The sequence below is a fragment of the Oreochromis niloticus genome, unplaced genomic scaffold (genome assembly GCF_001858045.2).
Source record: "Oreochromis niloticus isolate F11D_XX unplaced genomic scaffold, O_niloticus_UMD_NMBU tig00008777_pilon, whole genome shotgun sequence".
Classification (NCBI taxonomy): domain Eukaryota; kingdom Metazoa; phylum Chordata; class Actinopteri; order Cichliformes; family Cichlidae; genus Oreochromis; species Oreochromis niloticus.
Genome location: NW_020329427.1, coordinates 10,518 through 28,979, shown reverse-complemented (window position 1 = coordinate 28,979; position 18,462 = coordinate 10,518). Strand labels below are relative to the sequence as shown.

Sequence of the window (18,462 nt, the reverse complement as noted above, 5' to 3'; positions counted from 1 at the left end):
TCTACGTAGCTGACGGCTGGTAACTGTGCAGGGGCGGATCTAGCAAAGTTTAGCCAGGGGGCCGATAGGGCATGAACAGGGAAAAGGGGCACAAAGACATACTTTTTTCTTATTCTCATTTAAAATGTCTAGCTTTTAATAAATAATTATCTGAATCTTACACCCAAAGTTTTAATCTGATGTAAAATATATAGAAGTCCATTACTGTATATAGTAACTGTTAAGTCTAATATACCCTAGTAAGCTATAGTACTTTTTCCTTTGGGAAGGTACCATCTGTGCAGTCTGCAATTCTGTTGAAGAAAGATGTTGAATCTATTTAATTAGTCTTGAAAATAATTTAATTCTGTGCATTTTTTTTCCACACTGCATCAAATTAAAGTTGATTACGTCGATTATGCATCATGAGGTGGAGGGTGGGGGTGGTTCCCTATTTTTTTTTTGCTGGGAGTTTGCAACCCTATTAGTAAGGTTGCTTAATATTTCTGCTAAGTACTCTTTAAAATACCAGAATAGGGAGGATGGAGCAGGTTTAAGTTTATTAGATTGATCAGTGTTGCTGAACTATGAAATATTTTGGGTGCAGTGTATTTTTTACATACAGGTAAAACAGAATAGCTTTAGTGTTGTTGTTTATTTAAACTTGAGGATGAACTTATACAAAATGCAGCAAGATATTAAAAAAACAGTTTTATGATTAAAAACACACTATATCGGATTCATATCGGTATCGGCAGATATCCAAATTTATGATATCGGTATCGGTATCGGACATAAAAAAGTGGTATCGTGCCATCTCTAATTTTATATATTATGCTTTGTATGTTGTTCAGTATATTTCTATGCAAAACAAGAGGAATTTCAATACACAGCAGTATATTCACAGTTGAAACCAGATATTTACATACACTTTAGGGAGAAAACATAAAAACTTTTTTTTTTACTGTTAAACATCAATTTAGAGTAAACTTGTTTTGTTTTAGATAAATAAATGTTGAAATATCTTTTGAATTAGTTAAATGTCAGAATAAAGAGAGAGAGCTGTCTATTTTTGATCACTTTCATCAAATTTAGGAGTACATATACACTAAGTTTATTGTTAATTAATAAAACTCCAGAAGATTCCACTCTGAGCTGAAGAAGCTTCTGATTGGTTAGTAGAGTCCATGTGAGTAAATTGGTGACACACCTGTGGATGCATATAAGGCAAAACACAGAGCCTGTTTCTTTGACAAAATCAAGAGATATCAACCAAAACACCAGGAAAAGAATTGTGGAGCTCCATAAGTGTGGCTCAGTTTTAAATACAATTTGGTGCCATTTGCAATTAAGAAATACAAACAATTTCTCTCTTTACTCTTAAATTAACAAATATGTTTTTATATTTATCAGTCTAAAAAAATAAACATTTAGTCTGATTTGATGTTACAATTAAAAAAGTGTTTGTGTTTTTATCTGAAGAGTATGTAAATATCTGGTTTCAACTGCATATTTGATGATGTTGGTGTTTGGCTTGATTGTCAGCACAAGAGAGGAAGAGAGAGGAGAGAGAGGGAGATGGAACAAGAGCAGGTGAGACACACATGTTAGTCAAATAGTTGTTTGCCAAAACTCATCAGAACATGTATCTAGTACCTAGTGTAACTTTTAAGATACCATTTGTTACTTTTCAACTTCTATATTTGTTAAGTTATGCAGGCTTGTTTGCACAACAAGGCTAAATAATTATATAAACTTTTCTGAATCTAAATGTTTTGGTTGAATTAAAAAATAAGTGTAGTGCAGGTCTATGATGATTTTTAGTGCTACTATCATCTAGTTCTGATTCTGGTTCTGTCTTGGTTAAGTCCTAAGTAGTCCTGATTTTGAACTGTTGTAGTCCTGTTTTAATTCTGGATCAGTTCGGGTCTGGTTGAATTGGGGTTTAGTCCTCGTGTCTTGATACAGCCCCGACTTTGTTCTGCCTTGCTGCTTAATTAAAAAACTAGTTTAAGGTGATATATATTTTTTCCTATATGAAGTCATTCTTTTTTAACAAAACTCAAAACTGAGCCTAATAATCTTTCAGTCATTTGTACCCTCACTTAATTTCCTTTCGCTGCTCAGCTCTCACACAGTGGCTGAGCTATGCTCCAATCCCTCCATATTGTGGCCAATCACATGCAAGGATATAGGATAATATCATTATGTGAAAAACACTGAGGGTGAGAGACGGGACAGTCAAGTGGAGCGTGCGTCTGTCCTCTCAGTAAGTGAGTGAGACAGTAGACAGCAGTGAGGAGGGCTGTGCGAAAGCAAAAACACATAAATATGCCTGACACCCGTAAACGAAGCAGCATCTGGCTGCAGTTTAAAGACTTTTTTTGTCTCGGTCTTGGTCTTGTCTTGGTCTTGATACCCTCTGGTCTTGTCTTGGTCTCGGATTAGGCGGTCTTGACTACAAGTCTAGGCTTAGGTGGAAACTTTTTTTTAACCCTGCAGCTTTTTGAACACAATAGTTTTAAGTTATTGCTGCTAAAGAGAAATGTTTAAATTAAAGAGTTCACTTTTTTGGACAAGCACTGAAAATGCTGCGCTGCACATATTGTAATGCTGTCTAAAAAGAAAAATGACTTTTTCTAAACATTGCATGAATTAGAAAATACTGTCAACAGTCACATTTTTAGGATCTTTACGGTAACACGCTTTTTCAAGATGAAAAGTCTGTAAATTAGGCTTTAAGTGACGTCTGAGCTCAAAGTTCTTCACAAGCCTTCAAAATAAAGGTCAGAACATCAGAAAGTTTGGTGTGTCTAATTGCTGCTGAAGTGGAAAATTCTGTTTGTCTAATTAAATAAAATCACCGTTAAAGATATGTATTTACATTTTTTAATTGGAAAATATTATTAAAACATTTTTTCAGTAAGAAACAGGTTAACATGGAATCTTTAAACTATGCAAATCAGTTATCTCATTAAATATGCATTAAGCTGCAGACATGTTCAACAGACAAAGTGAGTGTAATGAAACAAACACCTAAATTTGTTTGTTTAATTCATTTGAACATATTTTCAGGGAAAGTAAAATATGATGGAATGAGAACTAACTAGAATCTAAGTATTGACAAGTACATGAAAAAAACAGTTATTGTAAAGTGATAAGACCATAAACATTATAGAAAGTTTTCTTACCTGAACAGACGACGCCAGCATCCCGACCATGGTGACAGTAATAACTAATATAGCTGCTGTACCTACAATTGTCTAGAGAAGTTTCACTTCCTGAACAGTCCACATTACTGTGCAAGAAAGTTCCTGTACCTTGACCAAAGTAAGCAGACCCAAGAGCCTCCAGAGCTATCCCACAGCTCTGCTCTCTACAGACCACCTCAGCATCTTGTAAGTCCCAGCCATCATCACACACTGTTCCCCAGGAATAGTAAGGGTAAGAGTAAGAGTTATAGATTTCAACTCTTCCAGAGCACTGAGTGGACCCAGATCCAGCTAATCTGATCAGACCTATCAGGAAAAAGACAATATGAACTATGTTGCAAAAATGTCTTTAAAATTAAAATGTAAGTATGACAGGTTAGAACAGACTGACCTGCAGAAGGTGAAGATGAGACCACGAGATAAGCAGCTATGGGAAAATAAAAAATTGAATATTATCAGGACATAAAGTTATTCAGTCTAAAAATACTGTAAGAAAAGTTGTTATAAAGTTTTTTAGAGGGTCTCTGTAATAAAGAAAAGTATTAAACATTATCGAAAATCTGTTTTACCGAAGATCAAGAAGTGAAGCGCTCTCTTCTCTCTGCCGTCCATGACTGAGAAAAAAGGCTGCTGCTTGATGTCTTATCTCTATACAAGAAGATCATGTGCTCTTGGAGGTTTCTAAAAAAATGATATTGTATTAGATAAGACAGGGCACAGTCATGCACAGATCAGGTCATTTTAGTGCCTGCCATGTTGGCTCATGGCTTAGCTGAATCCATTTATGTATGCAAATGACAAATCTCATTTAAGGAGTGTTATTTGAAAACCACTCTGCAGCTGACTACCACTTTTTTCTTTTATTGCTGTACGTGATTTAGTGTCTGCTGGCAGTTATGCCCATATTCTAATGAGATAAAACCAGCTTGATTTGTATTTACATTTTTTATTGGAAAACACTTTAAAAAATGTTTACATAAGAAAGTTAACAGGTTAAAATTATATATTTAAAAGATCCAAATGAGGTGTTATCTATTTAAATATACACTAACTGCAGAGATGTTCAAAAGGCAAATTGTAGTCAAGCAAGACATTTGAACATCTGTTCATAACTAGGAAAGTAAAATATGATGGAATGAAAAGAAACCAGAATTTAAGTATTGATGAGTACATGAAGAAAACAGTTATTATACTGTTCACACTATTCACACCCTGTTCCCCAGGACGAGTAAGAGTTATACTTATATATTTCAACTCTTCCAGAGCACAGAGTGGACCCAGATCCAACTAATCTGATCAGACCTATGAGGAAAAGACAATATGAACTATATTGCAAAAATATACTTAAAATAAAAGTGTAAATATGACAGCCCCCAAAGGGGATCTAGTGCATTACTTGCGAGAAGAGCTTGCAAATGAGCAGCACAAAGACTGAAACTGATGAGGAATGTAGGACATTTGAAAAGAGTTGTGTCATAAAAGACTTCTTCACCATTTTACATTGATGACATTTTTCTGAATGTTTTCCACAATTTGTAGACAGTTTTTGCAGAATAGTGAACTTCTATCCATCTTTACTCCTGAGAAACTCTGCCTCTCCCCTCTGGCATGTTTAACACTAATTTTTTGGGGCATGCACTCTACTGCAACAGTTGGGAAATCGTTTGTCATATTTATTTAATTTTATGATTGTGAGTATTTTAATACAACTACTTGTATTTGTCCAACAATTCCTCAGAGTGGCACATTTAGGGCCCAGAGCCAAAAAAGTGACACATAGTGGTAACCCCCCCTCCCCTCCCAGAAACTATGAGCAAGCACTTTGGCATGATCATAGGAATGCTGTAGAAGAGAACCAGTATAAATAACAAGTATGATTCAATGCAGAGAGGTCTGTTAACACATAAGCTGTGTCCCAAAACGTCGGCTGCATCCTTCGGAGGACCCGGCCTTCGCGGTCTACGTGGGCCGGGTCCTTCGAAGACCGAGAAGGCCGGAAGTGCGAGGCTGTGAAATGGGACGGTCTAGCCTTCAGATTTGCGTCACCGCTGTGTCTGTGGAGTTTAATAAACTCGGCCGTCTGCTCCTTGCTGAGTGAGAAATATGACTGAAGAAGAAATCCAGCTGCAGCCTACACCCTATTGCAGCATAACTATGGGAGGATTCAGGTTTACCTGATCAAGCACTAATATATGTTTTATCAAAAAAGGAAAATTTTAAGCCTAACGTAAAAGCTGCTCTTTCTGACATATCACGCAGGGATAAGAGCAGAAAAAGTAAAACGGATCCTTTAGAGCAGTCTGAAATCTGAGCTTTGGCTCACAGGAATTACTTGTACATTTGCTACGTAAAACCTGTACAAAGGAAGCAAGGAAGAGACAAGGAGAGAGGAATCAAAGCAACAAGGATATAACATGACACATTATTGATTCAGAGCTGGTATAAAGCCATGTCAATATCAGACATGACACAGCTCCATCATGATCTCAGATATTTGTGTTCATGACTTCTATATATTGAGGCCTAATTACTGTATACTGATATTCACAACCTGCCACAATGAGATAAGAATGTACAGATACCATCTCCTGGTCACCATCTAGTGCAGAACTGGGCATTGTATGTGCTGATTGTCCCGAACCGGCCAGTGTGAAGTCAATGAAAAAAATCAAACGTAAATTATACATCATGCAGCAGTTTGTCTCATTTCAGCTACTAAACACTGTTTGATAAATTTCTGATCAGAAGATGGGACATTAGAAGAGTATGGTATAAACATCTGAACAGATAACATTTAAAGATAAGAAAGTTTTGTAATGAGAAAAATACAATATAACAAACAAACAAAAGACAAAAACTGATAGTAGAGAGCTGTATATTAATATGGATACAGCGCTGTTGTGCAGTGATTTTGAAAGGTTCTCCAACTAAACACTAAAGACTTCTGGTACTGAGCTGCTCTAAAGGACACAGAGCTCACACAGGGCAGCAGAACCGACCAGCAAACAGGATGTTCATAGTGGGGTTATGTCTGATGAAGAAGAGGAAGGGGTGGTCTGCGATGAAGGATTTTAAATCAAAATTGCTCCAGCTTTTCTTGCCCGAATGGAACTCACCCAACACATATCCACAAAAGTAGCCTCAGTTGCCTTCTCGTGGACCTTCACAAAAGCCTTGTGGATGACTTTTGAAAGTACCAGATCTTTGTGCCCAGACATGCCTGTGACAGAGAAGTGAAAGGAGAACATTTTAAATGAACATAATGCTGCATTTTCATTTGTTATCTGAGAGGATTTTTTCAAATTAAAATCTGATAAGGCTAGGTGGTGATATAGATCACCTGGCTGAGCTGACAACCAAAATACCAAAGGTGCTGCAGGAGCCGGGGTTTGAGTGTTTCCAGATAATTTCCTGCATGCCATTCAACTCATCCTCTCCTTTCTTCCTATCTTGACTATTCTGTCAAAGTGTAATATCTGCAAAATAACCATGAAAAAAAAAAACCTTCATAATGTCACTTTAACAGCCTGTCATTAGTGATTAGTATCAGAGAGTACAGCTGGTTTAGGCAGGATGAACCAGAACACCTCCCTGACTGTCTGTCAGTATTATGGTATAGTGTAGTATAGTGTCAGGACTGTCATATAAAAGTCCACCAGTCCATTCAAAACCCAGCATCAAAGCTTAGATCCTGCTTTCAAAATCTCACAGTAGTATGATCAGCAAACAAGACAAACAATCTGCTGAAATAAGCAGCTCCATGGTCTTTTGGAGAACTCTGTCACTGCTGGAGCATCTTTGCTCTACACTCTGTTCATAAACATCAATAAACTGCAAACGTATGTCTCACCAGAGAAGTCACACTTTGTGTGATCAAAGACGTCCACCATGCTCATGCTGCTCAGGACTGTGTTCAGGTCATACGTCTCCTCCAGTGTAAATCGAGGCAGCCTCACATCAATGTAACATGTTTGCATCTTGCCTGGATGAGTCCAAGCCACAAACTTTTTATAGGTCAGCTCCTTCTCCAGCTGGGATGGAAACAATATCAGTCATTAGATGTGTGTGTGTGTGTGTGTGTTGTTTATGTGTATTGGTGGCTGTGCACAACTAGTCAAGTAATCATTGCTATTGTCACTAGTTAGTATCAGATGTACTAGTAATTTAATCAGTTTTACTGTTTACATTTTATTGATAAAGTAAATTTACCAATAAATTGTACATTTTTGTGTCCTAAATGTTATGCAGCCATCTGCTGCCAAATAGAGCACTGTTGTTGAGAAATGCCATAAATTCGTTATTCTTGGCCTGACCTTTTTGTTAACATTATTTTATTTAATTACCTATTTTTGGTACTTAAAGATGAAAAAAATAGGACCTGCAACCGACGGAAAATAGCTTTCTCTAAAAGGAATTCAGTTATTCAAAAAAGGCTCAGAGTAGAGCTGCTACTCCTTGAAAGGAGACAGCTGAGGGGGCACCTCCAGGATAAGGTGTTCCCACCAGGCATACACTGTGACCTGCTGGAGAGAATATATCTACTGGCCCCAGATAAGCTGAAAGAGAGAGGGAAGTTTGGGCTTCTCTGCTGTCTGTAATACCACACTTCAGATAAGCACAAGAAAGTGGATGGATGATTTATTATTTTGTTATTTTAAATTTAAACTTTTATTGAAGTGATTGTCATGAATTCTCAAATGACATCCATCATTCATGATGCATGGCACAATGTGCCACACTTTTCAGCCGCAGTTTATTCATTTTTCAGTTGTTACTTTTTCATATTTTGACAATGCGTGAACATCTTTTGTAGAAACATGTTTTCATATCATATTTAATATATTTCAAGTGTTTTTCTTCTTCGTTTTTTGTTTGGAGTTTAACGTGTGTAAATGTGCGATGTGAGATCCTGCACAGTTAAGCAGCATGATTCATTCAAGAATGTCATTAAAAGTTTCAAATTACTTTGTTTACACAGTTTTTGACGTCAAGCAGTTTTCAAATTTCACTTAATATCTGGGTGTTTGTCAGTTTTAGACATTTTCGGTTAGTCTGAGTTTTTTTCTTTATGTAGTTGACTAAGAAATGAGTCACCAGGAACATCCCGAGTGTGTAAGTGTTCTACCTTCTCCAGTCCTGTTGTATCATCCTCGATCTCTGCAGGTAAAAAGATGAGCATGCTCACTTCCTCCCACTGTAAGGCATCTCTAGAATCTGTCCAGCAGAGGGTGTCAAGCATTACTGCACATAAATCTACTGATACACATACATTGCAATCACTCAGTCTCTCAGTGAAATCTGATTATGCAGTGATTTATATCAATATGATAAATATGATGGTTACTTTGCAGTTTGCTTCTTCGATGAAGGTACACATGAAGTTCTCTTCCTGTTTCATCATCTTCACAGGCTTTGAGTCATTCTGAAGACAAACAAGACATTTTTGACCTGAAATAACATTCTTTTAATATATACATTGAAATATTTCTTGGATGCAAAAGTGGATTAAATGATTCTGAAAATAAAAAAGACAAAAATTTGCCTTTGAAGCTGTGTGTCATGAATACTCATTTCCAGTCACAGATGTATTCTCATGTCTTTTTAAAGTAGTTTGTAAAGAAGATTTGCATGTCGTACACTCCCAAACAAATCTTATTTGTCTTACGCTGGGTCTTAATGCAGTCTCACGTGAATATTTTAGCTCCTCATCTTTAAAGTTCCCTCCTCTTGAGGCCATTTTGATTGGCTGTCCCTGTTTAACAAAAGGGGAGGGGCTGATCTTTCTGACATCACGCAGAGCAGAGAAACTGAAACCGGTCCTTAACAGCAGTCTGAAACCTGAGCTTTGGCTCACAGGGATTACTTGTATATTTGCTCATGATTTAAACTGTCCATGTTGACCAGCCACAAGTGCAATGGTATATAGACTTTACAAGGTTATAGTTTCATAGTCAGTGTTCTGTTTTTATGAGCACTTTTACCTTGTTGAGCCAAAATTGAGCATCATAAGTTTTAGAGTACAAGAAATCTTTCTTCCAGCTGCCTCTGAAGTGGGTGGCAGTGAACAACACCAGCCTGGTCAGTTCATTCAAATCATCTTCATCCACCACCTCTGTGATGTTACCTGCTGACCAAAGTAAAACCAAATGTAAACATTGAGAAGTAAAGCCTCAAAGGCTGCAGCAAAGTTTTCATCCACAAATCTATGAAAACATGATGGACCCCACACTCTTTCAGCCTTTGTAGGCCAGAGAAACATGATGAGTTTGACAAATGCTGTTTAATCAGAGTATATTCTTTGACTATTAGTGAAACCTGAAGATACTATTCATCAGCACAACATGTGAATATTTAGAACAAGTAAGGATGCACAGCCATTCTGGCTAATCACTACAGCACACATGTAACAACTCATTATTGAAGTATTTAAAAATCCTGCTTTTTCTACACGAGATAAGATGAATGAGGTAAACAAGGGACATCAGGTAAGCAGGTAGCAAGCATTAATGTGCTGTTCTACAAGATGGTGCTCCTCTCTATATTTCTTCATGCATACCCTCAATGCTCTGCATATACTTGAGCTGAGTTTTCAGTCAAGGTCAACACATCTGGATGTAAACAAAGCATTCTGGTGCCTGGCAGCGACCTTGGAAGTGAAAGCTATGCCAGCACAAACAGGCAGGGAAACAGTGGCTGAAAAGAAACAAGTGAACAGAGGACTGTGCAGACACTGAGGAAGGTGGTTCTGGGATCCAGAGATCACTGCTGAAACTGCCTGAAGCACTGTGGGTTAAATCAGGAATAACGGTGGAAGGAGCCCTTTGACAAACCCTGGTCATAGGTCTGTAAAGCTTCTTCACTCTTTAAAACTATCTTAAGTACATCTACCATCACTTCTGAACACCAGAAGAGGAAAAAAGTCATTCAGTATTTTCATGGTATCCTTACAGGTGCACACTCCTCACCTTAGAGGGACTTAGCAGGAGCAGTGAGTCCTGCTCATGGAAAACATGTGAACTTGAACTGGACATTAGATGAAGTGATTGTGTGTACATGTGTAAATGTGATCCACCTGGTGTGTGTTGCTGCACCCAGTTGTTGATATCAATCCTGACCTCTTCAGACCTGGTCTTGAAGTCCACAGACTCCAGCTCTGCTCTGTAATGTTTCTTGCTTTGTATTAAGAATTCCTGAAACCACAGACGACACATTTGTAAATTGACTCCAGCAAAGTCTCTGACATCACTGATTCTGATTTACTTCAAGCTGACATGATAAGAAAACACAGTTATAATCACATGATCACACATACCTCACATCAATCACTAACACATTTACAGATTCTGATCTGTCATTCTGAGGAGCCAGAGGAGTACAATGAGAGTTTCTACTTTACTTGCTTATATGTTGACCTGCTGCTCTCATCATCCTTCTCTACAGAACTCACAGCATTTCTGTCTCTGCCTCTCATTGACTCCAAAACACACGAGCTCATGAAGAATCACACTCTACATAAGAAGAAGAAACAGACCTGAGTAAAGGGGCAGGACTTCTCTCTGTACAGTCTGTTAGCAACAGTGAAGGTAAATGGAGAATCTGTCCTGTTGAGTTCAGTGAGAAGTTTGGCAAAGCTGCTGTGAACATCACCCCAACAATCCTTGGTTTGCAAGCACTGTGGACAAAACCCATTAGTGGATTCAAAGAAGGACTCAGAAGAAAATACTGGACTGGATCTAACAACAAAGAAAGAAAATCAAACTAACTTTTGATTTTCTTTCTTTGTTGTGAGATCATTTGTTATTATTTGTTTCCTCTGAGTGCCCAGCTTCTTCAACATACCCAGGGAACCTTTCGGTTATCTGGATTCACTTAGCCTAACATCGGCAATAAGTGCTCACAACAGCCCTGCGTTTCCATCTTCACTATCCAATAAAAGCCACAAATAACAAAGACAGAGCTTACTGTGTCACAGCCTAAAGGAGACACTCTCCTAACCTCTGTGTGGTAACAGTATGTAACTGTAACTTTCTTTTACAACTTTCTGAGTCTGTGAAAATAAAAATAACTAATTGTAAGCTGCATTCAAGCTCACTTTGTGTCTTCATTATCAGGCTGGTCCCTACATGACTGTGGTAACTGAGCTTCCTACAGATGAACAGACAAAGACTGTATCCACACAATGGAGCTGTTATTATTTTGTGTATTTCTCAAAGTTAGTAGGAAGACTGTTTGTGCAGCATTGATCCCGTTGGAAAGATTTGAACTTTCTTTCTTAACTTTCAATAAATCTCAGAAAACTGGTTTGGTTTCAGTCTCAGTTTATTTTTCCACATTACTCTGGAGTTACTTTGCTCATTTATGTTGTCATGTTGACTTGAGTTTAGTTTATTTGACCTCTTTTAAGGGTCCAATATCATCACTTTTGTATGACTTACTGTGCCCTCATGTCTAACCAGCTCAGTCGCTCACATTAGGTTTCAGACTATAATAATATCACACTGATACACTGGAGACAAGTCAGGGTCATTTATACAGTTATAATGGTCACAGTGGTTTCCAGCAGCTGCTTAAATTAACACCAGAGCATCCTGCATGTGTTAAATGAGTACCACTACAATAACTATTCTGCACTATAATTTTAATGTTTGTGTGTGAGCATGTGTACTGTACCTTTGACATCTGTGTGGCTGTGTTGCCTCTGGCCCCAGCATCACCATAGCCAGGGCTGAAGAGATGCTGAACGGGGAGAAAAAGATGTTTCCCGTCTTGTTGTTGTTGCTCAGCTGTTTGAGCAAAGCCAGAGAGAAGGAAGTGTTGTCCTTGGGCAGAGATGTTGCTGATGCCATTGTTTCTGGTACAAAGAAGGGGGGCAGAGAGTTCTTCAATGTGCCAAGCAAGATTAATTAAATCTAACTGAGGTTCACTTTACCAAAAAATTACAAAACAAAAACTACGGTGGCTGTTATTCAGGGTTTTTGTTTAAAATGATATCCTTCATGGTGTGTATGCAGATTTAGTCACAAAGCTCCCAGATAAGTCAATGAGTTATAAACAGCTGAAAGGGTTAGCATTACTCTTTGAGTGCACATGGAGGAAAAAAAAAATCTACAATAGGATTACAGTTATACACACAAGATACACTGTGTGGGGTAATTTATGAGTAGTAACCACGTAGACGTGATTTATAAAAAAAAAAACTGAATAAAGTTACATGACTTACTGACATCCACTTTTCTTTCGTCGTCAGACGGTCAGGATTCTTTCTGGCTTCCGCTTGAAGCGTTTTTTGTTTGTTTGGGTTTCGCGTTGACCATAACCTCCCCCGGCACTGATTACGTTCTGGATAAGAGAAGTAACGGAATGAACTCGTCACCTACTAACCAATCAGTTAACTGGAAAACAGCGTCACCATGCCCTCGGATCTCTCTGTCTGAGGAGTAGGAGGATCTAAAGTTTTCCGGTAGCGTCTAAACTCTTCACATTTCCCAAATGGTTAGTAGGAAATCTAAATTTCTTTCTTTTTTCTACATTGTGTAAATCTTCAGTGTTTATAGTTTTTCGTAATAATTTGCACAATTACGCATGGCATAATTTCTTAAACTTGATAACTGAACATTTTTGCACAGGTCTTTTATCCCTCTGAATAAGCAGGAGGATAACGCATTAAAGAGGCATTTTTACTGTGCGCACAATACTGTTGTCATAAGCTACGTGTCACGCTAGCGAAGCAAGCCGTGTGGAGGTGAGATAAGGACCCAAAACGCAGGCACTGGCTGAGATGTGAGATGCTTTATTGAAGCAGAGTGACATACAACCAAAAGCGAGGGTGGCGAGAAACAGAACTAGGAACGACTCCAGACTGGGAAAACTAAACCCTGAATCCGCAGGAAGACATGGAGGAGTGACGCAGGGAGGTAACACAGACGGATCAATAACGCACACAAGAGGACACATGCTATAAATACACACAGAAGGAAACGAGGAAACAGCACACAGGAGGGAGATACAGCTGAACCTAATGAATCCGAGGAGACAAGGAGGACACAAGCTGAATACACTGACATCAGGAACGGACCTTCAAAGTAAAACAGGAAATACACAGACTGGACAGAGAACAGAGGGAGCACAGAACTAAAACCCTAAACACTAAAAAAGTCTAAACCCAAATACATACACAGAATAAACTGGAACATAAGATCATAATAATAAACACAAAACGCTGGGTCAAATGACCCAGGACTTAATTTAGAGTAAAATCAGATGCAACCTTTAATTGATGTGATTCTGTGAGAAAATTCAACACATCACATTGGACAGGAAAAGATGTTATTCCCTGTTGCTGGCATTTCAGGAAGGACACTTGTACATATTTGAATTGTACCTGAAACACTGTTTTACATTTCTACACACAACAAAATAAATAAGCTGCTTCAAACATCTCCAAAGTGAAATTTCAATGATTTTAGAAATCCATCCATCCATTCGCTTCCGCTTATCCTTTTCAAGGGGGTGCTGGAGCCTATCCCAGCTGTCATAGGGCAAGAGGCGGGGTACACCCTGGACAGGTTGCCAGTCTGTCGCAGGGCTAACACACAGAGACACACAACCATTCGCACTCACATTCACTCCTGAATGAGGACAAAACTGTAACCCTGGTGATCTCTGCACCTTCAGGACCCCAGCCCAGACCTGCACTAGGAGAGGTCAGGGAGATGCTGGGTGTCTGCAGTCTCACTGGGGAATAAAGGTACCAGGATTAAGAAGGAAGCAGAATCAAACACAACACTTAGTTTTTGTTTACACACCCGGTAGCTATGGACCAGCATTAACATATTATTGTTATGCTTCTTGTGATTTGATGAAACAAAGAGTGAACAATTCACTCTTATAGATCTTTGCAAACTCTAAATTTGATTCCTTGGTTGCTAAACACTCAGTCTCCAATAACTAACCTCTAATACTGTCTGATTGCTCCTTGCTACAGTGGGCTTTGAGAGCATTTTTGATAACGGCCAAAAATAAAGAAAGCAGTGAAAATATCAGATAAATAAAGTGACTCAAAACTACAGAGAATAACAGATCCTGTCTTTAATACATTGTTTGTCTATACAACAATTAAATATGTTTAAAGCTATGATTGAAAAACTCTTTTAATAACTTTGTTACAGTTTATAAAAACCAAAGGATCGATAATAAAAACGCAGTAATCACTTATTCATGTCACTATTATTATTCTCGCTTTGTTCCAAGAGTTAGTCCATACTTGTTTTTCTTACCAGTAACAGAGAGTCTGACCGAATCACTTAATGGGGAGCTGAATTCACGACTTGAGCCTCTTTTCTTATACTGACACTGGTACAATCCCTCGTTATCAAAGTCCACGTTAGGAATACTGAAGGTAGCAGAGTTTGTGTTGGAGGTTTGGCTCCTCGTGAATGAACCCTGAATTTGACTCAGAGTGAACGATCCACCTAAAACCTGAGTTGAGACTGAACATGTGATTTCAACAGTCTGACCCCAGGTCACCTCACCAACAGGGCAAATGGAAATACGAGGTTTTGGAAAACTCACTGAAAAAATATCAACATATGAAAGCATTATCTCACCAGGTTACTGATTCTATTATTGAAAGAAGAGAATGAAACAAAGAACTTGGCAAAGTGGATTTTTTCTTACCAGTGAGTCTGACAGAGGAAGAGCTGAACCTTTGACTTGTTTTCATGTACTGACACTGGTACAGTCCATCATGATCAAAGTTCACATTGTGAAGATTGAATGTAACAGAGCTCGTAGAGGATGTTTGACTCTGACTGAATGAGCCTGAAGTCTTCTGGAGGATAAAAGTTCCACCTGAGAACTTTTCTGAGACTGAGCAAGTGATGCTGACGTCCTGACCCCAGGTGACCTCATTACTGTACAAGGAGATGGTGGGCTCTGGGTTGCTTACTGAAAAAAAACAAATGCCATGGTGTTACATGAGCCAAGGCACAGGCAAGTTCAGATCAGATCATATTAGTGCCCGTCGTATTGGCTGATGGCTTAGCTGATATCATTGCATGTATGGAAATGAAAAACCTCAGTAACTTGAGGGGCTTAGGTAGAGTTGGATGTCTCGAGACCGGTCTTGGTCTCGAGACCACTTTTACGTGGTCTTGGTCTCGTCTTGGTCTCGACTGACTTTGGTCTCGCTGTCTCGGTCTTGCGTTCTCAAATCGACATAGTGTTCGGGAGATTTGGAGTCAGCCATCAGCGGAGCGGGGGGGAGGGGGTGGCTTACTGGGCTTAAGCCCAGCTCATTTTTTCAGAAGCATGGGGTCTTTTGGAGTGTAATTTGTTAGTTAGATGCCTGACTGACAACTGTATAAAATAAAAACAACACACGAAGCACAGAGCTCACCGTCGTAAATTCCCACTAATTTTGGTATGATCCGAGCTCAGGCACTAGGCGACTGCCTGCGAGTTTGCTGCAGACAGAGGAGAGCTTAAGTTTGACCAGGTACCAAAGCAAATCATTCGTACTGTACAAATAATGTAAATATGACGGTGTATCACAAAAGATTGATATCAAACTGATCACTTGGTTGCGTTACTTGCTCTTCGAGTGAATCAACAAATGGATAAATAAAAAGCCAAACAAATGCCGTCTTTTTTTTTTTTAGAGAGAGTCTTAGCCTACATTTCATATTTTCAGTTGTTACCCTCCACGGCTAAACAAACTCTCTAAATCGGTTTCAGTTATGTACTGATGTACACAACAATGGACATAAGGGGCTTCTTTCAAAGAAAAAACTCAGGTAGATGTTATTTTATATATTATGCTTTGTATGTTGTTCAGTATATTTCTATGCAAAACAAGAGGAATTTCAATACACAGCAGTATATTCACAGTTGAAACCAGATATTTACATACACTTTAGGGAGAAAACATAAAACTTTTTTTTTTACTGTTAAACATCAATTTAGAGTAAACTTGTTTTGTTTTAGATAAATAAATGTTGAAATATCTTTTGAATTAGTTAAATGTCAGAATAAAGAGAGAGAGCTGTCTATTTGTGATCACTTTCATCAAATTTAGGAGTACATATACACTAAGTTTATTGTTAATTAATAAAACTCCAGAAGATTCCACTCTGAGCTGAAGAAGCTTCTGATTGGTTAGTAGAGTCCATGTGAGTAAATTGGTGACACACCTGTGGATGCATATAAGGCAAAACACAGAGCCTGTTTCTTTGACAAAATCAAGAGATCAACCAAAACACCAGGAAAAGAATTGTGGAGCTCCATAAGTGTGGCTCAGTTTTAAATACAATTTGGTGCCATTTGCAATTAAGAAATACAAACAATTTCTCTCTTTACTCTTAAAGTTAACAAATATGTTTTTTATTTATCAGTCTAAAAAATAAACATTTAGTCTGATTTGATGTTACAATTAAAAAAGTGTTTGTGTTTTTATCTGAAGAGTATGTAAATATCTGGTTTCAACTGCATATTTGATGATGTTGGTGTTTGGCTTGATTGTCAGCACAAAGAGGGAGAGAGGAAGAGAGAGGGAGATGGAACAAGAGCAGGTGAGACACACATGTTAGTCAAATAGTTGTTTGCCAAAACTCATCAGAACATGTATCTAGTACCTAGTGTAACTTTTAAGATACCATTTGTTACTTTTCAACTTCTATATTTGTTAAGTTATGCAGGCTTGTTTGCACAACAAGGCTAAATAATTATATAAACATTTCTGAATCTGAATCTAAATTTGGTAGAATTAAAAATAAGTGTAGTGCAGGTCTATGATGATTTTTAGTGCTACTATCATCTAGTTCTGATTCTGGTTCTGTCTTGGTTAAGTCCTAAGTAGTCCTGATTTTGAACTGTTGTAGTCCTGTTTTAATTCTGGATCAGTTCTGGGTCTGGTTGAATTGGGGTTTAGTCCTCGTGTCTTGATACAGCCCCGACTTTGTTCTGCCTTGCTGCTTAATTAAAAAACTAGTTTAAGGTGATATATATTTTTTTCCTATATGAAGTCATTCTTTTTTTAACAAAACTCAAAACTGAGCCTAATAATCTTTCAGTCATTTGTACCTAATAATCTTTCAGTCATTTGTACCCTCACTTATTTCCTTTCGCTGCTCAGCTCTCACACAGTGGCTGAGCTATGCTCCAATCCTCCATATTGTGGCCAATCACATGCAAGGATATAGGATAATATCATTATGTTGAAAACACTGAGGGGGAGAGACGGGACAGTCAAGTGGAGCGTGCGTCTGTCCCTCAGTAAGTGAGTGAGACAGTAGACAGCAGTGAGGAGGGCTGTGCGAAAGCAAAAACATAAATATGCTGACACCCGTAAACGAAGCAGCATCTGGCTGCAGTTTAAAGATTTTTTGTCTCGTCTGGTCTCTTGGTCTGTTTGTCTTGGTCTTGATACCCTCTGGTCTTGTCTTGGTCTCGGATTAGGCGGTCTTGACTACAAGTCTAGGCTTAGGTGGAAACTTTTTTTTAACCCTGCAGCTTTTTGAACACAATAGTTTTAAGTTATTGCTGCTAAAGAGAAATGTTTAAATTAAAGAGTTCACTTTTTTGGACAAGCACTGAAAATGCTGCGCTGCACATATTGTAATGCTGTCTAAAAAGAAAAATGACTTTTTCTAAACATTGCATGAATTAGAAAATACTTTCAACAGTCACATTTTAGGATCTTTACGGTAACACGCTTTTTCAAGATGAAAAGTCTGTAAATTAGGCTTTAAGTGACGTCTGAGCTCAAAGTTCTTCACAAGCCTTCAAAATAAAGGTCAGAACATCAGAAAGTTTGGTGTGTCTAATTGCTGCTGAAGTGGAAAATTCTGTTTGTCTAATTAAATAAAATCACCGTTAAAGATATGTATTTACATTTTTTAATTGGAAAATATTATTAAAACATTTTTTCAGTAAGAACAGGTTAACATGGAATCTTTAAACTATGCAAATCAGTTATCTCATTAAATATGCATTAAGCTGCAGACATGTTCAACAGACAAAGTGAGTGTAATGAAACAAACACCTAAATTTGTTTGTTTAATTCATTTGAACATATTTTCAGGGAAAGTAAAATATGATGGAATGAGAACTAACTAGAATCTAAGTATTGACAAGTACATGAAAAAAACAGCTATTGTAAAGTGATAAGACCATAAACATTATAGAAAAGTTTTCTTACCTGAACAGACGACGCCAGCATCCGACCATGGTGACAGGAATAACTAATATAGCTGCTGTACCTACAATTGTCTAG

At 38.0% G+C, this 18,462-nt stretch overlaps 1 protein-coding gene and 1 pseudogene across 1 annotated transcript; both read right to left on the bottom strand.

Moving 5' to 3' along the window:
• Positions 1-3,123: 3,123 nt before the first annotated feature.
• On the bottom strand, positions 3,124-3,866 carry LOC109198033 (putative DMBT1-like protein). Its single transcript, XM_019353705.2, has 3 exons — positions 3,761-3,866; positions 3,583-3,618; positions 3,124-3,497 (listed from the first exon to the last, which is right to left on the bottom strand). Exons 1-3 carry the CDS (start codon positions 3,801-3,803, stop codon positions 3,124-3,126), a joined length of 453 nt encoding a protein of 150 aa, XP_019209250.1. The 5' UTR covers positions 3,804-3,866.
• Positions 3,867-6,216: 2,350 nt separating this feature from the next.
• Positions 6,217-18,404, bottom strand: LOC102081111 (leukocyte elastase inhibitor-like; annotated as a pseudogene).
• Positions 18,405-18,462: the final 58 nt, after the last annotated feature.